The sequence below is a fragment of the Manis pentadactyla genome, chromosome 14, assembly GCF_030020395.1.
Source record: "Manis pentadactyla isolate mManPen7 chromosome 14, mManPen7.hap1, whole genome shotgun sequence".
In the NCBI taxonomy this organism is placed as follows: Eukaryota; Metazoa; Chordata; class Mammalia; order Pholidota; family Manidae; genus Manis; species Manis pentadactyla.
The window spans coordinates 79,867,828-79,895,063 of NC_080032.1; the positions used below are offsets into that span (position 1 = coordinate 79,867,828).

Genomic DNA, 27,236 nt, shown 5'->3' on the forward strand with positions numbered 1-27,236 from the left:
TTTCAGGCAGAGGAAGCAAGTGCAATGGTCCTATGGTGAGAACAAGCTTGGCAAAGTGCCCAGTGGGGGAAATGGGGGGGGAGTGGAGTGGCAGAAGGTAAAGTCACGAAGACACTGGGGCTGCTGAAGTAGGGAAAATGGATGGGCCAAGAGAACCAGTCACTTCCTTGAAGAATGACCTACATTCCAATTTTCCATGAGCTCTGGTGCTGTGCACCTAAGATTACACCCCATCTTCCTTATTTCCCCAGGAATCTTTACCATAGGGTCTGCTGGCAATTAAAGTAACCCCAGCTAATCTCTCTAATCCAAGCAATTTGGAGGAGCCTTCCAGGATAAAACTAGAGGCATGGCTACCATGCTTTAGCTTCTTGCTGTTTCAAAAGTATGAAGAGCATAGCAGGGAGGAGAACAGTTTAGCTGATGGTAAAACACAAAAATCTGGTTAACTGTGATGAGCATTTCCCTGAGCCTCTACACTTCTGATCTGCATCAGTGACTCTCAACCCAGGCTACAGACTGGATTCAATTGTGGAGGTTTCTAAACCACTAACCAGGACCCCACGGCAGGACTGAACCAGAATCTCAGAGGGATACGGCAGGAGGGTGGTTGTTTTGTTTGTTTAACTTATCCAAGTGATTCTAACTGTGTGATCAAGGCTGAGAATCATACCACACTTTGTCCCTTAAAGATTTCATCAACTTGAAGAGCAATGGGTCCCCAGCACTGGCTGCCCAGTTGATTCACAAGGGAAGAATTTTTTCTAGAAAAATACCAATGCCCATGTCTTACCCAAAATCAACAAAAAAGAAACTCAGGGGGAGAAAAAAAATAAGAAACTCAGAAGTGGAGCTATGCACCAATTTTTATTTAAAGATCTCCAGAGGATTCCACTGCACAAGAAGGGCTGAGAACCACTGACTTAAGAGAGTCCAGTGTCACGGATTTGTGAATTCTTCCCAAATACCATGTATTCTTTTGCAACCTCGGGACCTTGGTTATCTCAAACGGAACATACCTCAAAAAACACACATTTCCTCCAAAACTTTGTGTCTATTTGTGATATTCATATGACTTTCTGCTTCTTTACTTCTTCACCCTTAACTTAATTTAATAAGAGGAATGCATGTTTATTATTTTACTTAAAAATTCTACTGTAAAGAAGGGAAGAAAAATGAAAGATAGAAAATCCTTAACTACTACCCTGGGCATATTCCCCCTTCCCAAATGACCTCCATTAAAAAATTTATTGTGAATTGTTACTAATTTTTTTTCTGCGTCTTTATTAGTTTGAAGGTCATTTATCGTTCTCACATCTCCCAACCTTGAGTCTCCCATATCACTGCACTGAGACACTTGTACTTTCAAATATCTCTTTAGCAAGATTCTTCAATATCTACTACCCCCTCAGTAACAAATATCCTGTATCTCTTCATTATAATCCTTAATGAACATAACCACATGCTTTATCATGACTGTCAATGTCCATGAAGAGCTAAATGACAACAGATTCAAGTCCATTTGTTTAAGCCCCAAAATTAAGGATCCCAAGTATGGCACTAACTTATCTTCAGTTCTACTGCTCACTACTGTTGTGCATAAATCTTTTACTTATCATCTAGTAATACATTCACTGCAAGCAAATCAGTAGGAGTCAGTTTTCTCACATAACGAATCCAGATCAGCCAAGGAGCAGAATCCCTAATGTCAGTCAATCCTCTGTGATTTTCCTGGCTTCCTCCTCAAGAGTCAAAAAGAAGTGCTTCAGCTTTCATGATTAATCAAGATCCAAAGAAAGAGGAGGAAGAGCACAGACAGTACCTGACCAATCTGTTCTCTTTGATCAACAAAGCAAAAATTTCCCAGAGATTCCCTGTGCCTTATTGATTAGCAATGTGTCAAACTGGTCTCTCTAGCTGCAAGAGAGGCTGGTAATGAAAGTGTATCACCCAGGGTCGGTCAGAGAGCTGCAAACAAAATCAGGGTTCTGTTACCAAGGAACATAGGTGAGGCAGTACTTTGGATACATGTTAGCCCAGTGCCTCAACACTTACCAGCCCTCCAGTGTACTTGTTTACATGCCTTTGTCAAACATGGAAGAAAAGATGGAAGGACTAAAGTTTGGCTTACAGGTGCCTTCCCCCACTCAACGTCTTTCTCTCCCTGTTATTTCCTCCACTTTTAACACTGGGTATGTGATGTCTCCAGCTTATTCAAACTCCCTTTTTTCTTACCCCAGCACCTCATCTGGTCCAGTTGCCTTTGGTATCCTCTGCTTTTCAAATTGCCTAGCATTTACTATGCTCACTGCCTGTACACCCACTCTACATGGAGCTCATCTTCCAAAATGCTTGGTTTGGCTCTGTGAAATCCTTCTAAATTGATTTGATCAAAATGGAAACGGGAATCATTTCTCTTTATTATATTGGCCTCACTTAACACAGTAACAATTAAACATATCAAATATGCCTGGTTAAATTCTGTTCTAAACTTCACTAAACTTGGACTGACGTTCATGGTTTGTACATCTCAGCATAATAGAATGCTACAGTTTTTATTAAAAAACAAAACACTTGTATTTAGTGTATTTCATAAAAGACCTTTTGTGTTATTAAAAACCTTTAAAGAACCAATTTTGAGAATGATCAAGGCCCAGTGTAATTTTTACTTTTCCGAAGTCTCTAAAATTCCCCTGGGACCACCCATAGTGAGCCCCTGGCCCTGAGAAATCAAGTTAGTGGAAGGCAAAGCAGAGACACAGAATAAGATGTTTTTACACTCAGCTTAGTGTTTTTGTAATTATAACGTGCTAATACTAAGTTTCTGGAAATTGAATAGGATAATTAAATTACCAGGTATTAGCTCTATTTCAGTAAACCCCCACATCTTTTTGTAAGATATGGGATTTCTTAATGATCTGAATAGCGGCCATCTCTCTAATTTGTACATAAGGACTCCCCTATATGCAGTTCAAAGTAATGCACAATTGGGTGGCTTCAGAATTTCCTCAAACACTAATTTCCTTTATCTGAAAATACTTCTGCGAAGCTGAAAACTAAAAATAACAGCTTTTAACCTGAGCTCAAAAAGGAATTACCGAAGAATACTACATCTAAACAATGAGGTGATACAGTTGAATGAAATTCAAAAGAAGACAAACAATATTACCTGAAGGTGTGTGACTGGTTTTGAGTAGAAGTGAAATACAGTTCTAAGGTGAAAAAAAAATCACTGCCATAAAAGAAACAGATTTCATAAACAATGTTTATCACTGTTTTTTAGAAACCATTTTCATTTTCCTTTTCTTTTTTAAACTATAAAGGGTTATTTTTATTATGCAACATACGCAACATAGGCAAAATCAGTCAACAAATTTTTTAAGAACTTAGTAATATGGTGATTCCTTCCACTGCCAATCACCTTTGCTTCTCCAAAGTGAGGCATGATCTTCAATAAAAAGTCCTTCTAATATCAACTTTTGTTCAATCCAGTTATTATCAGTCAGTCCAGTATTCTTTTAGCTCAGCTTCTTTGCTTTCCTCTTGAATATGGACATAATTCAGAAACTCCCCACCTGTAATCTGAGCTCCATTTCTTCAAGCAGTTTACTTTGGGGCCACATTTAAGGTGAGAGGAGATGGATCTCCCTGGTTCTCAATTTCAGATACCCTCTAACCCTGAGTTAAGTTCAAATCATATTCAGTCCTAAGCTGTCATACCCTAGGAATAGTATAGATCATTGGGATATGCAAATAACTAAGATTAAAAAACAATTCTCTATCAGTTCTTTCATAGGTGGAGCAGACCTGTCTTGTAGTTCTTTGCCACAGAGCTAACACACAGTTCTGTGAGTAAAGGAAACCTCATATATACACTATGAGGCATTTCCAACCATGTAGGTGGACAGAAAGAGCCCTATCGGGATAGACCTCAAGAAACCGTTTTCTTTTTCTACATTTCCTCTCCAGAGATGGATAAAAATAACAGAATTTGTAAAATGACACCTTTCCCTACATAATTAATGTTACTTTCAATGTTCCAAGTTCTCTGACAACTTCAAAGCCAGGATGTTTCATACCATATGCTTGTGGGAGAATTTGGAAGCACACAATGACTGGATTGTGTAATGACAAGAAATATTGACAGAAACCAGCCATAATAAGAACAAACAACTTTCTAATTCAAAACGCATGGTGGGATGACCATTTGCTCTGAAATGGGGAAGCACATGGAAGGTGCCAGCAACTGGGTTCAGTGCATCCGAGGACTGTGTTAGCCAGCAGTGACATCTTTTGTTCGCCACTGATCTCAACTGTGTTTTTCAGCATTGGCCACAATGCTTAACTTTCAAAGACATCTGTATTATAACCGTTTCAACAAAATTGTATGTATATGACAAATGACCTCATTTTATTCTACACTGAGTGCATTTTTATTATTCTATTTGGAAAGCCTTAGGTGCTGTGTTCATTACCTTTTAGAGGCACTCTTTCAAAATCGAACCAGGGAGGTATGAAGAGGAGAATCACAAATTTGGAGTGCCACATTCTGGAGAGACTTGTAAAGCAGAGGGAACCGGAAGGAATAAGCAGGTGACCTCTGAAACAAAGATGACTCTTGAGCCCAAAGAAAGATCCCATCCGACTGTGCAATAACAAGATAGCTCATTGCTGGGCCCTTTTGGAAAACTGCACCTTCACTTTAAAATGACTGCATCAAAATGGAGGAGGGGAATGCAAGGTGAAAAGGCCCCATGAGAAACCCAAACGGCACTTCGAAAGTTAATTAATGGGGTAAAGCAAGAAAAATAAAAAATTAGGTCAACAAAGATTTTTCCATAAACCTCACCATTCTTCTCCCCCAAATTATCAATTTCATTTTTCACTGGCCTCATCACATATGCACCGTAAATACAAACACCATTACAATGCATACTTTGATAAGTAAATACGTGAGTATACAAATACCTCCCATTTAACTAAAACCTAACATGTAATCATCTAAATTATCAAATAACTTACTTTCATTGTGAACTCTTCCCTTTGCAAAAATTCTTGTATGTATAAAAGTATAATGGCCTTTGGGGAAAAACCATGTTTATATTTTTTGAAAAATTTACCTCCCGTATAAAATGACCCTGAGAGATAATCAAGTAGCAGTCCCTTGTATCTCATTCCTTGTAGGACCCAAATCTCAGTATCTGAGTTCCCACAATGTATTAGAGCATAGTTTTCACAGACCAGCATGGGAGATTATATTAGTGATAGGGCTGTGGACATATTATCAGGAAAGGACCAGGAATATTAAGGACAAATGAAATTCACACTTACTTTAGTAAGGAAATTATGCTATTTAATATATTTTGGGTTTAAAAAATTCCTGAGAACAGAGACCCTATCTTGAATTTATCTTTGGTTCCCAATGTCCGGCACAGTCCCTGGCACATAGTAAGAGCTGGGTGTATATGAAATTGATGAGTCAAGTTTCCCCTCCCTCTCTGAACCCTGCCAGGATGTGAGATCATTAGGACATTCTGTGCTACGGATGACAATTGACAGTGACTGAAACAGGCAGCAGGAGAGTGGAACGAAGCACAGAGGAGAAGCGAAAACCTCCATGGCTGGAGAGGGTGGAGAGAATGACTTACAGAGAAAATAATAATACACCTTACATTTGTATTTTTACAATTTTCAAAGTACTTTTACAAGACTCTTCTTTTGCTCCTCACCATTCCTCTGTGAACTGTGAGATTAATATAAACCCCATAATTCAGAAAGTATACAAGAAAATACAACACTTTTACTGTGAAATGTTAGGTACTGCTTAAAGAGAAAAATCACGAGTTTAACTTATAAAATCAGGTGATTAAACCTTATTAAATGTCGAGGTGAATATTCACAAATGGTTTTCCAAAAGAATTTATGATGATGAAATAAAATAAGTAACACCAGGTAATTTGAAATGGCAAGAATGTATTACTGCTCCCCAAGTAATCTTCTTCCCTGTTAAGAGTGGAATTTAAAATGTGTGGCAGCATATCTGAACTACTAGATAACCCACACAGTGGAAATTGCCCCAAATCCCAACAACAACAAAAATGGCAGTTGAATGGCTGTTTCATTTAACCTCTGGCAAACAACTTACCTTAAAAGTCTCGGCCACCTCTTTTGATCCTGCTTCTCCAGTACATTCTGCGGAGCATCCGTTTTTGCTGTCCTTAAAGAAGAATTAAATCCATTAAGTAAACCAGGTAGTAACTGCGGCTGGGGGTAATCACTCTCACTCACCATTACGCGTGTGCCCGGTACCTAAGCCAGCAAGAAAAGGAGGACGAAACGCCCAGGCTCAGCCCCAAAGCAGAGCGTCCTAGTGGCGGTGGTCTGTACGCCTCTCTCCTGCGGCGGGCCAGGACGCTAGGGCTTTTGTCCTCCACCCCGGCTTGGGGAAGACTGGTTAATTCCTGGCTCGCCCTACAAAGCCAGGGTTCCCCAGCAAAGAACAAGTAGATGATTGTCTCCCTTATATTCCAAGTAAGTAGTCTAGACTAGGGTTTTAAGCCATTTATAGGAAAATCTCCTGCGCGCCCTCAGCCTCGTGGTCTTGTCAATCACGGGCGCACAATAGCGAGCCTGGAAAAGGGATGCGGCCCAGAGCGAACCATTTCTCCGCGCGCAGGGTCCCCCGGTGCAGGGCAAAACCTCGGGGAATCAGGGGGTGAATGAAAAGATACCTAAACACACAATGGAAATGGACGAATTGGAAAAAGGTATAGACTTGAAGAAAAAAAGGGCCTGATCTGCTAAATAAGTAGGGGGGTGAGAGGGAAGAAAAGGACCCACGAGGGCAGAAGGCTGCGGTCAAAATATTTTGGGGGTGGCGAGGCGCGCAGGACGTGGCTGTCACTCTTGGCAGCCCAGGAATTCCGCTCTCCCCCAGCCCCAAAGCGGCTTCCGCGGCGACGCTGACGTCCCCCGGCGGCGGGCGGCGCGCTGCGGGACCCCGAGGGCGGGCAGGGGGCGACCGACCTGGCCGGCAGGGGCCTCCCCGAGGCGGCGTTCGCGGGCCGGGTATCCAGCGCTGGGGGAGGCGGACCGGCGCTGCGGGACCCCGAGGGCGGGCAGGGGGCGGCTGCAGCGCGGCGCGCTGGCCTGGGGAGTGGGTCCACGCCGCCCCCCTCCCGCCAGCTCCGCGGGCTGGGGTACCTGGCGGGCCAGGCCCGTGACGGCGGGGGACGGGCTGGCCATGGGGCGGCTCCGGGGGCGCGGCGACGGCACCCAGCGCGCGGCTGGTGGCGAGAGCGGGCGGCGGGGCGCAGCCGGGGCGCAAGGACCGCGGGACGCGGGCGGCCGCAGCCCGGGGCCCCGCGCCAGGGCGCGGCGCAGGGAACCACGCAGCGCCTCCAGCATCCCTCGGGGAGGAGCCCACCCGTCCGCCCTTTGCGTTCTGCAATCGGGAAAACCGAAGCCCGAGTGCCCGCCGCCGGCTCTCCGGCTGGGGCACGAGAGCGCGCGTCACGACCGAGCGCTTTTCCAGGTGCAGCACTTGACAAACATCCTTATTTACTGAACAACCCCGGGGAGAGGCCCAGAAACGCCCCCCCGGCCGTGGAAGGCAACCCCAGGGAAATTGATTTACATACGGGAGATTTTCCTTCCTCAAACCCACACAAGTCAGTTCCTGCCCCTCCCCCCCCCCCCCCCCCCCGCGGTTTGCAGCCCAGAATGGGCCGTTGGGCGTGGGCTCTTAACTGCCACGGAACCCCGCCTGCAAACTGAAGGGGGAGAACGTGAAGCCGGGATTTAGATTTCTTTGGGCCACCTAACCAAGTCTGATTTGTGACTCGGTCTGTTCAGGGGCTGCCAGGCTCGTATCCCCTAAGAGCTGCTTCTTCCCAAAGATGCCACTTAGATCCTCCCACCCATTCATCGTTCTAGGGCGAAATAAACCTAGAGCTCCCAAATGAAATGTTCTGAGTTTTCTGATGTAGGCCTGTGAAAGCAACATACAGAACTGAGCGGGCCATCAGACGCGTAAAGGCGAAAAGGAAGATCGTTAGCAGCCTTGGTTCCCCCCTACACCCCCCCCCCCCCCCGCTGCGTTCTCCCGGTGCAACATCAGCCTGAATGATGAGCCTTTCTGGTCTTTTAAATTAATAGGAAGTGGTAACTTGGGTTGACTTGATCTTGGAAAGGGATAAGGCGGTTTATTATGGGCAAGAGCGCTTAAATGTGGTCCGGTTTTAGAAATGATTTCCTACAGCCTTAAAAGCAGAAAAAGCTCTTATTAATTCAGAAAACGGCCTTCACTTCTCCCTCCCTCCCGTCCCTTTATATAAGGCACTGAAAAGCCTCTTATGCTGGGGTGGAGTTCTAAGCTCCAAAAAATCAGAGCCTGAGCGGGTCACATGTCACTGGAAACCAGTCTTCTCTTCTTTAAAGAAAAATTTTTTAAAGTACAGACTAAGTAAATGCTAGGGCTGCCAGTTCTTGACCTCTGCCCAACCCTAAGAATAAGAAACCCTTCGTTGAAGCGTTATAAACAACTCATTTGTAGTCAATAGATGGCTTAAATGCCTATATGATATTCATTCAAAGCCTATTGTTTTAAAAGTAGCCAGGACACAACTTCGATTTTCTTGCTATTTTTAATGTTACTTGTAAATCCCTTTTCAGTCAAGAAAGCATTAATACAATAATGGTGTTATTTAAGAAGTACCCATAGCATCTCCTGTACCGTTTCTTTCAAGAGCCAAACTTTGTGAAGTTTGTATTGACTGGCCTGTTTCTTCCCCCATCAAGCAACTGTAATTTGACTTTCTGAACAAGGTTCCTGATAGCCTTTGTGAAAATTAAGGAAACCTCGCTGACATGCCATAGGCGGTCTGCTGGGGAAGCTCTCAGCCTATCCCTCCTCTAAATCTCAGACCCACGGAAAGACACCCAGGCGACACTGTTTCAGCTACTTTAATCCCCAGCCGCAGGAAGGAGGGTTTCTGCCTTGCCTCCCGACAATGGCCCAGCCAATGAGAGGCTGCTACAACTCAGCCAATGAGAACCCATGATAATGGGACTCCCAGTTTCCTCCAATGGGCTTTGTGCTTAGAAAAGCCTGCCCACTCGGCCTTTTGGCTCTAGGAAAGAGATTTGGTCTGCTTTTCTTTTCAGGACTAACCTATGGTTTTGCTGTAGCTTGCATGATCCAGATTCTAATTTTTTGCTATTCCTGAATAAACCCGGTTTTGCTGGTAAAATAACTTTTAAGTCAGCCCAGTGGTTTTGCTGCCTCTCCATTTTCATGGCTGAACAAATTACTGATGACTCATATTTTTTCATTGCACCTTTCTTCTGAGCACTCAAGTGCTTAAGATCAAAGATCTACATTATATGTGTAACATTTGCAAAGGCACTGGACTAGTCGTTGGAGATGCCATGTGAACATACCTCCATCCCATTATCATGCATTGCTTCCAGACAGATAGAAAAATGTTACTTGTGTTAAAAAGCATAATTAATGCTACAAATGTAAAATTGCAGACGTAACAAGGGCTACCTGTGCTTTAGCAGCCTCTCAACTTGGGCCTAGAAAGGAATCCTGGGGCACAAATTTGGAGGATAACTAAAATGTATTGCAGGAAGGGATGGAAAACGTTTGGGATGAAAGTGAATTCCAGGCCAAAAGGACGTCTCTGAGAAGGAAAGGAACGTAGTGCTTACAAGGAACCAAAAGACCAGGGCGAGAGACAAGTGGAAGGTGCTCTGTCTGGGGAGAGACTGGCCAGGGTAGGAGGCAAAGGGCCAACCTTGTGGTGCCATATAGAATTAAAAAAGGAGAAACTCCCTGTCTTGCCTGAGGGTTTAAGCCTTGGGCAAGTTCACTCTGAATTCAGGGAGACTGAAAAATGAGGATGGAATGCTCTTGAGGTAAAAGGGATTATTAGCCAGCTTTATTCTCGTGGTGGCAGGTCACAACCTAGAATCCCGTCCCTCTCAGGACAAGTCCGCCTGCAGAAGCCGGTCTCTGCCCACCCTCGCCCCCCATCTGCAGCCCCAGAGCACGGCGGAGCTCTTCACATAGTCAGTAATAACTTAATGCCCACATGTGTGCAAGCCTGCGCCTGCGAGCACTGCACGTGCCCACTGGGCAAGCAGGCCAGCGTCAGGCAAGAATCCAGGCCATGGAACTTCCATTTTCTCTACACTCCCCGAAAAAGGTAAAAGCCTGGCTGTCACATAGACATGAAATGAACTTGTATCACAGACTGTGCTTAACTCACTTAATGAAGTGACCAGTCAGATGTTAAAACTGGTTCAAAGAACAGACAGTTTCTGGGTCAGGAATAGTGATGTGAATTTGCGTATAAATATAAAACTGGCTCCCCTCACAGTAGGGGAGAGAAGTTAATTGAACCCCGACCTGCAGAATTTATGTGACTGTCTACAGAATGATTTTGAATTTCTATCAGCTATCCGTAAAATAACTCAAAAACAATGAAACAATGCAAAAGCACAATGAAAGGACCCAGGGACTCCTAGAACTAAAAAAAAAAAACAAACATTGAAAGGATTTGGCAGGAAATAGGGTGGGAGGTTGACAGGGTCAGGTCCCCTGTGGCTGCAGTTTGGAGATTGGAGGAGGGCCTGGGTGTAAAGCGATGGATTTATGAGGCAGCCCTTGCAGAACCCACATATGAGATGATCCTATTAATAAGGTGGACTTAGCAGGTGGTAGGTGACAAAGTTGGAGAGAAGCAGCCAGATTTCAGCAATCCTTAGAATGGAGATGAGAAGGAAGAAGGGAGAGAGACAAAGGTGCCAGGAGGCCTCCTTGGATTCTGGTGTGTGTGTCTGGTTGGTGATATTCACCAAGAAAAATAGAATGCTGAAAGATGACATGGTCTGAGGGGATGAGTGGGAATTTGGTTGGGGACACACTGAATTTTGAGGTGACCTGGGACTAGCTGTTAGAGATAAGCCTGTGGAAGCCCAAATGAGAGGTCTGGATTAGAAGTAACATTTATCGAGTCACTGGCATGTACGTGTAACTGAAGCTATGAGGTAAGAATGTCGTGTCTGTGCCTCAGTTTCTCATCTGTGAAATGGGACAATAGCAACACATCCCGTTTGCCAACTGGGATAGATTATCTTAACATATGTAACATACATAAATTATTTAGCACCTTGCCTGGTAAATCTCAATCCCTCAGTAAATGTAGGTAATGATGATTTACCTCAGGTGGCCAACACTTTCTGAAAGGGCAGATTGCAAACATTTCAGGTGTCGAGGGCTACAGGCTGTCTGCTGCAACTCCGCAAATCTGTCTATCACAAAACATAAACAATAATGTAAAAGAATGGGCCTCGCTGTGTCCCTATAAAACTGTATTTACAAATATGGACAGAGTGGATTTGGCTGGCCTGTGGGCTCTAGGGTGCTGCCCCTACTCATGCAGTCACCCCAGCTAGAAACATTAGGGTCGTCCTTCAAACACAACCAAGTGATCACCAACGTCTACACATTCTAGCTCCAAGTACCTGACAGCTGCAGTTTCTCCAGCCATATTATTGCCATTTTAGTACGAAACAGCTTTCAAGTGCCTCAGCCCTCCTTCCCTTTAAGCTGGTCTTAGCATGGCAATGCAGGGAAATCATCTCAAATCCGAGCATCATCTCTTTTTGGCTTTACTGAAAAATTTTCAAGGCTTTACACCAGCCTTACGACAAAATATTTAATAAGCTCCCCAACCCATCCCAAGTTCTGGCTCCTGCCTCTGACTCTCTGGCTACCTTTTACTGATGCTGGGGTTCTTGTTTACGAAGTTGAAGATGAGCTTTATAAATACTTAAGGTAGGAGAGTAAGGTATAGGTTTTTATTTAGAGATATAGTGAAAGGACAGAGCTTTTGGCTTATGCTAGGAGGGGACAAGAGAGTTTGTAGTGGTGTGTTGTCTAGGGGGTTTTACAGGCAGCTGAGGATTTTTTGAGAAACATCAAAAAAATTCAGGGGTGTGGATGGACTTGTTAAGTGGTTTCTGAATATTTAGAATTAACTTAACACAAGCAACTTTTTCTGATGATTTCTTTGAGATACTAGCATTTTGGTTTGGGGGCATATGAAACAAGGTCACTTGCTCAGCTCTCTAAGGTGGGTTGAGGTATTGTTTGCTAAAGAGTAATGTCTTAACTTTGTGGGTATTAAAATGCAATCTTATTTTTAAGGTGGAATTTTTTCTGCTTTTTACTGTGTTGCTTATGCTTGGGCTTATTTACTAGATTAGTTGCTCAGTTTGCAAAATCACTTCATTAGATTTGAAGGAGGAAAGACAGTACATAGGCCTGGGCTTTTTAGTATGCTAAAGTGAACTTTACACATGATTATAAATGGTTAGCATAATAAAACATGCGTTATTCTTCTTTATCTGGGGAACATTAACTGATTTTACTGAAGAATGATTTTAGAGCTCAATGTTTAACATAGAGTTTTAGCAGGGGGTGGTTTTGTATGTAGTTACATTGCTCTGACTGCAGATATCTTGCTCTGCCCGCTCTGGAGGCCTTCACTCTATTCTGACTATATGTACGGTCTCTGTCTCATTACCCCCCCAATTTCCCCAGTCACACATTCAACTAGCATCAGTCATTCTTTTTGACTTGGGGCCTTCTCATAGCTGACCATCTGCTTGAAATAGCCCCCTGCCACTGCCTGACCTCATCCCTTTCCCAGTTCAATGACATTTCCTGGGGAAGACAGTCCTGGGCCCTACCTAGGCTACGGCGGGTCCCCCTGCTATTTATTTCCATAGTATTCTTTCCACTTCAAAATAACTGTTCTACTTTATTGTGACTATTCGATTAATGTTGCTCTAGCTTTTCTGTAGGGAAATCGTACCTACTTGTTTGCCTGGCAACGCACACAGCTGAAACTTAACTACCTGTTGAACTGCAGTTCTTTAATTTTTTAAAAAGTATATATTTAATATGCTTCAGAACTTCAACTGCCAAAGTTTACATATAACAGTAAACTTGTCCTCAGAGTTGACTCTACTCCTAGACACAGGCTTATTTCCCCACCTGACAGCCTCACCCTAAATCTCTCTCCTTCCTTTTCCTCTTTTTTTCTTCCTTCTGCTCTTCTCTTCCCTTAACCGGCCACAATAGGGCCTTTCAATGTAGTATGACTGTCACACATTGGATCAGAGCTTTCCAGTAGAACTTTCTGCAGTGACAGAAATGTTCCACATCCACACAGAGCCACAAGTGGCTACTGAGCATGTGAAATGTGGTTAGTGTGCCTAAGGAACTGAGTTTTTAATTTTGCTTCATTTTAATTAACTTTCATTTACATTTAAATAGCCACACGTGGCTCTGGTTTTAGTGCAGGTTTGAGCACTGTGATTTGTTTGATCATAGTTGAGGCTTGGTATTTTGGTTCTATCACTTATCAGCTCTATTATCCTTGATTAGTTACTAATCCTCTTTTGAGTCACATTTAAAATCAGGATAAGTTAAGTAATAAGGCAGTGACGACATTCAACATGAAGACATGTATAAAAGACTCGGCAGTACTTAGCATGTCATAATTGCTCAAAATGTTAGCTATTATTATATTTCTACTTTTTTAATTTAAAGTAGAAATCATGATTTTTCTCTTAAAGGTAGCCCCTGGGTTAGGTTATCTTAATCTGAGTACTATGTGAAGAGAAAACCTAAAAATAAACATCTAGCATTCCAAGTGCTCATTTTTTTTTTAATGTAAAGTTTGTGAAAAAGTAAATAAAGCTCAATTTGGTTCACAAAACATACCGCAGACCTATTACTCGCATGCTGTCTTTCTGGCATAAGGAAGACAAAGATGGAGGAGACACAGCTCCTACATACCAAGGAAATCCCCCTTTCATGTCACTGGGAAGGCAAAACAAAGAAATCATAACAAGCAATTCTTTGTAATATGTATGTAGTTACTGTATCATCTTCCCGGGCCATGTAACTAAGTACCATAAACTGGGTGGCGTAAAACCACAGAAACCTGTCTTTCAGTTCTGAAAGCTAGGTGTGGGCAGGGCCAGGTTTCCTTGAAACTTACAGGGGAGAATCCGTGCTTGCCTCATCCAGCTTCCTGTAACCCAGGTGCTCCCGGGCTTGGGGCTGCAGCACTTCAATCTCTGAAGGGTGATCTCACTGGCATCCCCCTTCATGTATCTCTATTCCTTCTTCTCTTCTCTTCTTGGATGGAGAGCCCCTCCTAATTCAGTTTAACCTCATTTTAACTTGATTCATCTGCAAAGATCGCATTTCTAAATAAGATCATATTCCCAGGCACTGGGGTTTAGGACTTCAACATATCTTTGTGGGGGACACAATTCAAGCCACAACAGTTAATCATTCTTTAACGATCACAACATCTTTAATGTCATGTTTTCTACTTTGATCAGCAATTTTTTACCCATAAAATGAATTGATTTATAAAAAAAAAAAAATGTGAACTTTCACAGGATTTTTCATCAGGACTTTGTGATTTTATGGGAATGCAATTTACCTGGAGTCTACAAAAGAGCAATCTCAAAATCCTGCCTCTAGATTTCCCCCCTTCCCTTTCTCACCCCATTCTGTAAGTCTCCAAGTCACACTGAGACTTCTGCGTAAGATGGCCGCGTTACCTTCCAGGGCATACGCTCCTCTGCTCCCCGTCACAAGTTCCAATTCATGTCGTGCACATTAACTGGCCTGGCAGCTTCTGCTCCCTTCTCACTTGGAACCCGGCCGCCACGCTGTAAGGGGCCCGGGTTCCATGAACAGGCCGCGTGCAGACTTACTAGCAGCAGCCCCAGGTGAGCCCCCAGCCAACCTCCAGCACCAACTGCCAGCCGTGTCAGCGGTGATCTTGCCCACCCTGCCCTGCCTTTCCAATGACTTCCTGAAACCACATAAGAAGCCCCAGGTTCAAACTACCCTGCTGAGCCCAGATCATCTACAGACCATGAGAGAGAATAATATATGATTGTTTAAGCCACTAAGTTTTAGGGTGGTTGGTTATAGAGCAATGTTAACCACAACAGCACGTGAGCCTAATGTATGTTTATTTAGTTATTTATGGAAATAACCTGATATATAATAAGTCATACACAGAAACAGAAATTAAAAAGATGAGATAAACATGAAGTAATTAGCATTTTTAAATATCCTCCCAATTATGGTTTTCTCGTACCATCCTTGGCTAACGGTCCAATAAACACAAGGGCCAAGTAATCATTAATCATGGTAGGTATAAATCCCTTTTAAACAGTCTTCTAGAGGATATGAGCACTTTGTGGCCCACTGCTTTTAAGTTCTGATTAATTCATCAGTGTTTTTATCTCAGAATATGGATAACGGACCCTGTCATGAGAATCAAAAAAACATTAGCTATCTTGTTTTTATATATTACTAATATTTTCTTACTCTGGTTTTAAGCTTTTAATTTTTGTGTGTGTGTGTTTGTTTTGTTTTGTACGCAGACATCTTTTAAAGCCAGCTGTCCCTTTTGCAAGGGTTTTCAATTCCCACTGGCTGACATTATCTGTAAATCTTATCCAGGCTCACAGCAGGGGCCACCACCACAGCCCACTGAAGGGGGGCGAGTGCACGAGGGTGTACAGGTGACCTTCCCCTGTCCTCAGGACACTGCTCAAAGTTTCAACAGCATGGCCATCTGATGGACTGACGGTGCCCATCTCAGCCCATGTGAGTTCAATATAAGCACAACTTAATTTTTTCCTACATGTTAGAGAAACGTGATAAATACTCTGACACCTGCTAGTCTCTGTGGCACGTCCTGGGTACACATACTCTACTCTGAAAGCCCTGGCTTGATGGGCAGACTCCCGAGCTCAGTGTGGGGTGCCGAGCGTGCTGCAGTGGACCCGTCAGGACGCTCTCCGGCTCCTGCCTTCCCTTCCTGACCTCCGCCTGAGGCACTTCCCACCTTCCTTTGTACACAGAAGAACCCTTTGCATGGCAAGGACTCTAGGTCATCTCAAAGGACCTAAAAAGAAGTGACAAATAGAGAAACAGGCCCCTAAACACACTAGACAGAAAGATTAGAAATTTCATGTTTAGAAACAATAAGCTTATAATTTTGCTTTTTACAGAAATAGAATCATGCATCAACTTCCAGGAGGAAAAAATTAATCCTAATTAAATGATGCTTGTATTTTAAATTCCAGAGTATTATATTCTAGAATGCTTTAGAGAACATTTTGTGTTACACCAGTGAGTGAGTAGTTGCTCTGCTTTTAAAAGTACAGGTTATCTACTCTGGGGAAATAACAGCAGCAAAAAGCAAAGGCACTGGGCCTGAGCAAAGCAGATATATTAAGTTTTATTCGTGACTGTTAAGTACATCTTTTGCAGTGGAATCCAGAACATACTCCCATTAAGATAAATTAATTTTAACAAGTACATGGTGAATAGGAAAAAATGAGAAGTGGTTGATGATTGGCAATGAGCAAAAGATATACACCAAAGAAAAATGAGGTATTTTGGACTACAGTCGTCTTTCGGAATAAGTTAATGAAAATGCTTTCCTGTGAGTGTAATATATGCTCAAGAAAATATCAAATACTACTTTCTTTCGGATATGTCCCTTATGCTCTGAGAAGTGTCATTCTCTCTCTGAAGTAAACAGGGCCCTTATCACCTCCTCTTCTTTGAGATCATTCCAAGTATGCAACAGAGACACAGATGGGATAAGGGACCCATCAAGCTTTCTCGTGATGAAAATGCCAAGGACATGCCTCATATAGTTGTCATTCCTGATGTTTTTTATAAACCTCAGATACTCTCATTTTAATATGGAGAGATAAGGCATGGGCCCATGCCATGTGTCTGTCACCTGGAAGAAATAAGGGCCTGCCATCTTCAGTATTCCTCGCTTCCCCTGATGATTCATACACCATTCGGGGACAGGACAGGCGAGGTCTTTAGACAAAACCCACCATTGCTCCTCTGCTTCCATCTTTAACCAAGTCTGAATGCAGAAAACTGCAAGGTGCACCACAGCTTCCTGTTTCTAAGGCCCAAATCCACCCCGAGGCAGGGAACAGCAACAGACAATGAAGCCTGACATTCCTATTATGTGGCCAGATTAGCAGAGGCTTCACTGACACAAAAACCTGAGCTACCCATTTCTCTAGGCTCTGGGGGCCTGCTGGACAATATGGAGGGAATGAAAGCAAGCTTTTCTTCTGCAGAGCGGGAGGAGGGCCCTTGTGAACCGGCTGGTGGAAAACAGAACTAGTAACATGCTTCCTTTTTGAGGTTTTCCTGCAGGATAGGCTTGGGGAAGGCTTTAATAAAGGTCGACAGCCTCGAAATTCATTGGCTTCCTAACCCTGTCTCGTCCAGTGTACCACTTTGGGAAGTTTTCCCTATATCCTCAGGGGTGTGAGTTCTGCAGGTTGGAGACACCAGCCAAACCTTACATTTACTAGAGCAGTAATGACGCTTGATTATTGTCCTGCTTGTTTCCATTCCAGTCTCCTCCAGGGTGGGCAGCAATTCATTCTCTTTTGGACCTCCAGAGCTTAGTACACAGCCAGGCAAATATGTGCACCTCAAAAAGTAATTTCTGAATAAACTGATCAAACAAATAAATCTACCATGTTTTTAAGTTCAAAACATATGATGAATGTTAACTCAACTTATTGCAGTCATCAAAAAAGAATTGACAGATGTGCTGATAGATTTTCCACCACCACACACACACACACACACACACACACACACACACACACACACAGGGGGAGAGAGGGAGAGAGGGAACAGAAAACAGATGCCTGTATAAATCCAGTTGTGTTACAGCATAAAAGAATCAAAAATAGATTGTCAATGTTGCCATTTGTTCAGGCTCTGCATCTGGATATTTTGAACTTTATTTCCATAAACAGCCTGTATCTATTTACAAGATATTTTTTCAGAGCTCCGCTAACTTCCACACATTTCTGGTTAGTCCTCTTGGAACTTTTTGTGAATCTTATTAAGCAAAGAGTTCTGAGTTCACTCCAAGATTTTGTTTCAAGGTATAGCTTCACTATCTAATAGATACATGATCTTGGGCAGATCATCAATGTCATTAAACCTCACATGAATGTGTGTGACCCTCAGCTACCTTCTCTATAGAGGTAAGATGGAAATACCTAAGTTAGAGCATTTTGTAAACTACTGAACAGAACATGTCAGTTGTTTCTTTGTTTTAACCTAAGGTTCCCAAGCTTATAGGGAAGCTCATGTAATGCACAGACACAGCAGAGATACTCTGGAGTGACAGTGCAAGCTTGGTCTAATTACTTAACTTTTCTGTGCCTCTATGTCTCCATCTGTGAAATAATATTAATAAGAGGTTTCCTAAGGACTAAATGAGATAATTCACATAAAGCCTATGTGGGCATCTAGTACACTCTCAATCTGTGCTTGTTATCATTATTAGGGGAAAGATTCATATCAAATCTGAAGGTCTTTTGGGAAAATCTGGCATCTGCGAAACCTCAATTATTTATAACTTTAGAGAGAAGAAAGGGTCCCCAGATACTGCACTTCTCTATTAAGCCAAACTTTGTGAAATGACTTCCTTAAAACCCTCCTGTACTGCTGATAAGTAGTGATTGGACCTTAGATGCTTCATAAATCCTTCTGGCAAACTGACCACTCCACGTGGCCAGCATTTCTACTGCTATACTGGCAGGTCCACTGGCTTTTTAGCCTTTCCTCAAATTACGGGAGCAACATACAGAAAAAGCTGTTTTCCCCTGGGGCTGCTTCACTGTTTGGATTTGGTGCAGTCCTCAAGTAAGCTAAAACTCATTTCCTTAGAAAACCTGATTTTTTTACTTCTCTACTTTTAAAAACCGGTATGGATGCTCTTTCTCACGAATGACGAAGGCATACATTTTGTCCCTCTATAAGTCAGTCCAATATATGACAGTTTCAATTTATAAAAGAGATATAGGGTTTCTAATATGCAAAAGTTTTGCTACAGAGTCACATTTGCATTTCAGTGTGGTTACTTTACAAAATGGAAGTAGATATTATGGCTGTACAATCATGTGATCACCTACTGCAGAAAAATAATCTCAACAGAGAAGAACTGCATTTCTCCCTACCAATCGATCTTTTGCCAGAGAAAAACATGGTTTTAAAAGTGTGAGCATATGTGTGTGTGTGTGTGTTATTACAGTTACATGTTTTATACCATAGTGATTCCAGCTGCTTTGAACCAGCTGAACAATACCCTATTGGTCATTATTTCTGATTAAATAAAATATCCTACAACAGGTCTAAGTTGCAATTCATCATCATCCTATGACTCTTTAAGCAGGTATCAGTGAAAAGTAAGTAAGGTTTAGACACAGGAAGGTGGAGGAAATAGAAGATAAAGGAGACTAATGGGAAATCATTTGGGGGAGGCGGCGTTAAGGAACGTGCATGCCGATAACTGCCTGGACGATGGGAAACCTTTTACAAATTCTTGATTCACGAAGTTACATGTGATCTCATTCTCTCAACAATGACAGAATGGGTAGGAGCAGGAGGAACTGGAAGACGGAAACCCTTGGGGGAGTAAACTCTAGAAAAAAGGAGCAGACAGTGAACGGTAGAAATTATGCCACCTGCAGAATGAACACCAACTAAGATGACAAACCAGGAAAACAGAACCAGTTTTCACTCTAAAGCCCCCATTTCCACCCCCATCATGTTTTAAATATGTAACCATTCATGACCAGGGCCCAAGGATGGATCACTCTTTCAATCTGTAACTATTCTAAATCTGAAGCCACAGAGCCAAGAGCCGATATTCCCCAGTGTTCTGCCTTTCATGAGCGTGATTTGTTCTTGTCCTGAAGGTCCGCTTGCATGCCTGGTGCTTGCTGTGCAGAGGCACTTTGCGTACCAGCGGGTATGCATTCTCGGTGGTTTGCCCTCTTGAACGTAAGAGATATTGCACACCTCAGAGATCTTTGTATTATTTGATGAGACATCCAGCAGCACTCCCTCCACCCCAAGGCAGCCAGAAGTCAAACTTCAGGAGAAAAGTATTTGTAGAGGGAATGAAGATTTATGATGTCTCCTTGGCACATCTTGTTTTAATAGCTTCCATTAGTCACAACTGGATAAATTATGAGGTTCCTCTCTAAATCCATCCCCTGCCCCTTCCTCACTCCTGTAACCTTCTGCCATTCAAACATGTAGTTTCTGCTTTCCCTGCAGGTTGCCAGGTACACATAAAAGGAAAGCATGAAAAAAAGACAAAAAAAGGATAACTGTCTCTGTTTGTTTGGGCTGCTATAACTAAAGGCCATAGAAAGGACAGCCTATAAACAACAGGCATTTATTTCTCACAGTCCTGGAGGCTGGCAGGCCAGCATCATGGTGCCATTAAGGCTTCTCATTCTGTCCTCACATGGTGGAAGGGGCAAGAGGTCTCTCGGAGCCTCTTTAATAAGCACTAATACTAGTCATGAGGGTTAGTCACCTCCCAAAGGACCCACCTCCTAATACCATCACCTTTGCAGGTTACGATTCAACATGTGAATTTTAGGGGGACACAGTGAGACTATAAAAAAACTTCCAAATATTTCCTATTTGTTAGGTGATGAACATACATACACATATACACATTTTAGTGAAAGAATCAAAGGTCCTTGTACACTGGCATATGAACCTGTTATTCTTATCAAATGAGTCTTGAAAGATTTGAGAGTTTATTTGGGTGTGTCAGTGTTACTCTGACAAAAAGACGTGCACACACACACTAACACCCGCTCTTTATAGGCACAGTTAACATACTACATGACTCCACCCTCTGCTAGACACATCTGCATCAGGTCCTGAGTTCCACACACATTTCATACACCACCACCATACAAGGCAGATATTATTATGAACCCCATTTAACAGATGAGAAAATTTGAAGAGGTTTGATGATTTGCAAGGATGGCTCACAGGACTCTAGCAAAGGACCCCAGCCAGGGCAGCTAGGAGCATTCCAGGATACAAAAGAACACGAGGCAAAATCAGCAAAAGAATAAGGTACATAGGAAAAAGTCCAGAGAACACCAGGCGCAAACGTCCAGGAGTCCCCTCCCAGCAGAGGTCCACAGGATGCACTTGATTCTTACAGCAAAGAGTTGCGATAACACAGGCAAAATGCCTACGAGGAAAGCTCATTCAGTGCCTAAGGTTTTTATTGGGGGCTGGTCACCCAGGCTTCTTCTACTTAGCACATACCAGAATTTCAGACTCCCATAAGGAAAGCAGATGTTTAGCAGAAACCACATTATTTATACAAATAGTTAAGGCACAGTGAGCCATTCTTATCAGGAAAGTACAGAAACCCTCTCAAAATCCAAGCTCCCAGACACCGACCAAGGGCCAGCTTTGCAAGCAGACCTTTCCAAGCCTGGCTCCTTCGTTATCTTTTTGCTGCCCAGAAGTAGACTGAGAGGCCTTGACCAACTGTGGAGAAGAAGATAGGGGCCCTCTTTGAAGGCAAGGCACACAGAGTCTTCCAGTGCTTTTCTTACATTCACTTTAGAGGTAACCAAACTGGGTGTCAGGGAGCTTGAGCGCCTTAACCAAAGAAACACACCAAGGAGGAGGCAGGGATGGTACCGGAGCCCAGCCAGGCCTTCAGACCACACAGGGCACAAAACGGATGGGAACTAGAAAAGCAGTCTGTGCCATCCATGTCCAACCTCAGCAATCAATGAGGATCCTGATCAACTCATTTAATTTGTACTCATTCACTGTGCCATTTTATTACAAAGCAAATAAGCAAGAACATTCTGCACAGATAGCTTTCTGGTTTTGCATGACAGCATTCGTAGAGCCCCAGACATTTTCCAACCAGGTATGTGGTAACGTACTCTCTCATTTCCTCCCTTTGTTCAACTTAGGCGATCACAAAATGCCATTCATTTATTGAAAAATAGTGTGAGTCATTCTTAATAAATTGCAAGAAAATAAATGATAATGAGAGGAGAGGGAAAGAAGGGCAAACCTCTTCTTTACGCAAGAATGCCAGAGGACCAGTGCTGACCGTGATACAGTTCACATCAGTCAAGGGATGCGGAAGGCATCAGATGAAAGTTTGCTGGAGAATGGAATGGGTATTCACCATCTCAAAATCTCACGCCACTAGGTACATATGCATTAAAAGGGGAAATGTCCCATTACAAGGTAGGGAGATGGCGGCCATCATCTTCATCACGTGATCAAGCTTAACATGGCAATAAAGGTTAACACACATTGTATGCCTCCTGATGTGAGGCTGTGAGGAGTACACAACCTCACTTCGGTTATATTCTTAACTACAGGTTAAACCCGAATCTAATAATGAAAAACTAGATGAATTCAGAATGTAGGACATCCTACAAGACAACTGGCCTGACTCTTCAAAAACAGTGTTATGAAAAACAACAGCAGCAAAAAGGATAGTTCTAGATTAAAGGAGATGAATGAGACACAACAATCAAATGCAATGTGTAAACAAAACAAAATTGCACAAAGCTGTAAAAGACGTTTTGAGGCCCAATGGAAAAATTAGGATATGGATTAGAGATGAGGTGATCTCACTGTATTAGTTTTAATTTTATCACCTGTGCTATTAGGAGAATGTCTCTATTCATGGGACACGAAGTATTCAGGTGAGAAGTATCATAATAGCTGGAATTTATTTTCACATAATTTAGCACTTGAGAAAAAAAAGCATAGGAAATGGTTAACCACTGATAGATTGAGATAAAGGGCATAGAGATGTTTTTTAAAATATTCTTTCATAACTACAGTAAATGAGATGGTAAACTATGCGTCAACGTGGCTAGGCAATGGTGCCCAGTTGTTTAGTCTGACACAAGTCTACATGTTGCAGTTAAGGTGTTTTTTAGATGTGATTAACCTTTAAATTAGTAGACCTTACATAAGGCAGATCACCCTCCATAGTGTGGGTGGGCCTCATCAAATTACCTGAAGGTTTTAAGAGAAAAAAAGACTGAGGTTTCCAGAAGAAGGCATTTGGCCTCAAGAATGCATCATAGAAACCCTGCCTGAGTTTGTAGCTTGCCTGGTCCGCCCTGCAAATTTCTAGCCAGGGCTATGACATCAGCTCATCAGAATCTCCCGCCTGCCTGCTTGCTCTGCAGATTTCAGACTTGCTAATGACCCCCACAGTCATGTGAGTCACTTACTTAACATAAATCTGTCTCTCCATATATGTGCTATTGGTTCTATTTCTCTGAAGAACTCTGCCTAACACAGTAAGTTTAGAAGTCCTGAAAATAAAAAGTAGTGGAGAAATTATATAATAACATATATATACTTGCAGATATATATATCTATATAAAAATATTTACATATAAATACATATATACATATACTTTCTATATTAATACATAGAATTGCAATGTTTATGTATATGTATATATAAAATTTATAAGTATAAACATATAAATAAAATGTCAAAAAAATATATGGTTATACATATATATAAAATTTTCTCACTTATCTGCAAAATGTGAGACATAATAACCAAAAACCATCTATAATCTCCAAATGCCACTTCAATTCTAAATTATGATCTTCATTCTCTTATTACAATCTTTATCTGAAACAAGAGTCATCTATTTTGAGTTAAATTTCATCTCTTTGAGGACAATGAAATGACCAAAATTCCAGTTATGGGAGAGAAAGATAGGAATGTAAGGCAATCTATACAGACAAGTTAAGTGGCAATGCTGAAGAAACAGAATGTTAGCATTTATCTTTAAAATATTTGCCTGGAATTCCAATTAAACATGGTGGCCACAGTTTCTTTTTCCAGAGTCACCGAAACAGCATTTTTTAAAAGAGAAGTTCGGTGTGTAGAGAAAAGAGAATGGGAGTCAAGACAACAGCAGAGAGTGACAGCCTCCCATTCCGATGGCAGCCAGCTGACAGTGGAGAGGTGATGAGCTCCATAAGCTAGAAGATACTAGAACCACAGTTCCAAAGGAGATATTGGTGAAGAGCTGACTTCTTTCACAGACTCTCTGGAGGACTCAGAAGAGAGGCACCAGGGACTTCCCAAGAGGAGGCATCTGTAAAACCATGTGTTGAAAGGCATGAACTTGGGAGAGTACAATCAGAAAACGTTATATTTTTCTCTCACCCCTGCCCTTTAAACCCATTTTTTAAATCAACCTCCCCATCTGGGGATAATCAAGCTGATACTAAAGTGTTTCCAGTCACTTTTTAGTATGAGCAAAGTCTTGTTTTCAAGTATTTAAAGCACTAGTCTGATTGGAAATTAAACTTTCACCTCACATCCCCGCGAAAGCTGTTGGTTTCGGCAGCGGCCACCCGACCCCAGGCAGCTCAGGATGGGCCGCGTTCTGCTGGAACGGGGCCTGCTGTTCTTTCACCACCTTCCCTGTTCCACCTCCTCTCCACTCCCCAGCTGCTGCTTCTGGATGCCCCCGGGTCATGCGTGGACTGTGAATGAGAGGAAATGGGAAAGGCCCTATTTGCCTGGGGCCATTACCCGCCACCCCTCCAGTGGCCAACGCTGGCTTTTTTTTTAGCATCATGGGGCATTTATGGATTCTTCACACACCCTTCTTCCCTTCCCTCACTGCCCCCATCAGAGGAGACCTCTGCCCCCAGTCCCCCACTGCAGGGATGCATACTCTCCCTTGCCCTTCATGATGCCTCTCCAGTTCTGAGTCTGGCATGATACCCTACACAGCCTCTGGCATCCGGGCTCCCCCTGACCCAGCCAGCTGCCTTCTTGGACAGGGTCCTTTCAAGGTGATTCTGTTTCCTTTCCTTTCCTTAGAGTCCACAGAGCTCATGAGGTTGAAAACCCCTTTCTTGTCTCCCAGCCAGCGATGACTGCCCAGGGTAGAGTCAGACAACCATATATTGCCCCACACCCACTGGCCAGTGAGCACAAGTCAAGTCTCAAGAAATCTCCAGCCTCTACTCCAGGCCCTTTAGGAAATGAACCCACAGATCTCCTTAGTTTTTGCTGAGTATTATGTTGAGAATCACTCCCTCCCACCTCTAGGGTAAAGGGACATAGCAAGCACACCTTGCTTGACCAATAATTGTTTTTCTTCCAAATAATCCTCTTCTTATTTGCCTGTGCAATCTCCAGCCTTCTCTTAAATCTAAATTAGAGATAAGTAATGAGTTAGGGTGCAGAACTAGAGATAAGCTGCAGAATTGGTTTTGCTATCCTTCAGAAAGCTCTTTGGATGCATCTAATAATTCTCTCTTGGGACGTGGACGTACTTGTCTCTCTGGGCTCAGCCCTGGAGCCTCTGTGGGTACAACTGTCCTATTTAACATCCTGTGTCACCCGTATAAGATTCATGTACACCAACCTCTGGGTCTCCATGCTCACCCAGCACAGCTGGGTACCTACACCTTCTGGATTCCAGCAGGCAATAGGAGGTGTATTCAAAGGAGAAATGAGCACAAAAGATGCATGTTTGAGGGATTCTACTGTTTTTCAGGGAGGTTAAGTGAAAATCCATGCATTAAATGATGAAACCTCTAGTTACATGTCCTGGGTGGTCTTGCAGAACACTGGCAGGAAGTCCTGTGCAGAGTGAATGATTTTTCCTGCAAAAAGTACATAACACCCTGAGAAAAGACCTAGATTTAAGAACATTTGGGAGTCTTCCAATGAAATGGTCTAGTTGCTTCCATGTCCTAATATAACTGAACTGGCCAGAGAAGGTGCCAACCATGTAAAGAGAACTCCCCATAGGTTCTTAATGCCTCATTCTTGAATATAAATGGATCATAACAAGCCACCAGGTATTTGAAGAAAGCCTCCTAACTTAAAAGGCAACTCTACCCACCAAAAAATTTAAAAAGCTGAAGCAAAAAAGGGATATTGGGGGAGTGGCAACACAGCAGAAGACAATATTTTAATGATAGAATTAGTTTCCACAAAAATAAAGGTTTTGATTAACTTCCTCAAAAATATAGGAAAGATATTTCATCCATGAAACAAAAATAAGTACTTTTTAAAGGAATAAGTAGAGAATTTTAAGAGCTCTTAAAAATATGAAGGCTAAAATTTTTAAATTCAAGGAAAAGGTTGAAGTTGACATTGATGAAATTCTCCCCCCAACACCCCCCTCCCCCAAATATCAGAAACTAGGAAAGAAAATAATTTTAAAATTAGAGGATCAATCAAGGTTGAAGATCAAGCTAATAGAAGTTTAAGAAGAAAACAGGGAAAGAAGAAGTGAAGAAATTATCAAAGATATATGACCAGAAAATTTTCTAGGATGAATAAGGACTCATGCCATCATCAAGTTTCTGAACACTAGCAATAAAAAGAGATCCTGTGTGCTTCATGAAAGAATACAAACTAGGCTACATGTAAAAAGGATCTGGAAGAAGAATGCCCTTGGACTTCTCATTTGTGATGCAGGAAACTAGAAAACAATGAAATAGTTCTGTAGTATTCTGATGGAAATCATTTCTAGCCTAGAAGGTTATTCACAGTTACGTATCAACCAAGTATGAAAATAGAACAAAAGCATTTTCAACCATGCAAGGATCAAAACATTTACCTCTCATGCACTCTTTGGAGAAATATGCTCCACACGAATGAGGAAGTAAACTAAGAAAGAGGAAGCCGCAAGATTAAAAACTCTGGGGACCTAATACAGAGGATGCCAAGAAATTTTAGAAAGATAGCTGTGCAGCTGGGCTAACAACAAATCAGGACACATTGGAGCAAGAACAAGGAGGGTAGCAGAAAAAAGTTGAGAAGAGAAAAGGAACTGACATTTAACCTTTGCAAAATTATGTGAGGCTCTTGGAAGTTGGGAAGAATTTATAACAAGTACATAGTAAAATAAATGAATGCAAGAAAATAGTGCAATAACTATAAACAGAATAAAATGTGTTAAAAAAAAGTGTAAGCATCATATACTATTTGACTCATCAGTGACTTTTAAAATGTAGTTTCTTTTTAAAGTTTCTCAAACCCCCCCTGGGACATTCCACTGTGTTTAGAATAAAATCCATACTTGATTTAAAGGGGATTTTACAGTGTGGCCCCACTCCTGTAACTCTTGCCCTCACTAAACACCAGGAAGTGTCATTTGCTGTACCCCATGCATAGGATCCTCTATCTCCAGATGGTGCTGGGTTTCTTCTATGGTGCTCAGGTCTTAGCTCAAAGTTCACCTTTTCTGTGAAGCTT

General features: G+C 42.4%; 1 protein-coding gene and 1 non-coding gene across 4 annotated transcripts in view; both read right to left on the reverse strand.

The window, feature by feature from the left end:
- BCAT1 (branched chain amino acid transaminase 1) overlaps positions 1-27,236 on the reverse strand; it is a 107,273-nt gene that overhangs the window by 63,135 nt on the left and 16,902 nt on the right. Inside the window, exons 1-2 of one of the 3 annotated variants that reach the window (XM_036889492.2) lie at positions 7,204-7,593; positions 6,146-6,217 (exon numbers count right to left, since the gene is read on the reverse strand). In XM_036889492.2, the coding sequence (XP_036745387.2) occupies positions 6,146-6,217; positions 7,204-7,407 (276 nt within the window). In that variant the 5' untranslated portion in view covers positions 7,408-7,593. Of the gene's footprint in view, positions 1-6,145; positions 6,218-6,288; positions 6,658-7,203; positions 7,594-27,236 lie in introns of those variants that run through there. The other 2 variants (XM_036889494.2, XM_036889493.2) reach the window with 2 other exon arrangements.
- Positions 3,806-3,936, reverse strand: LOC118914600 (small nucleolar RNA SNORA18). The gene has a single exon (XR_005025680.2). It is a non-coding gene; the product is annotated as a small nucleolar RNA SNORA18 (small nucleolar RNA).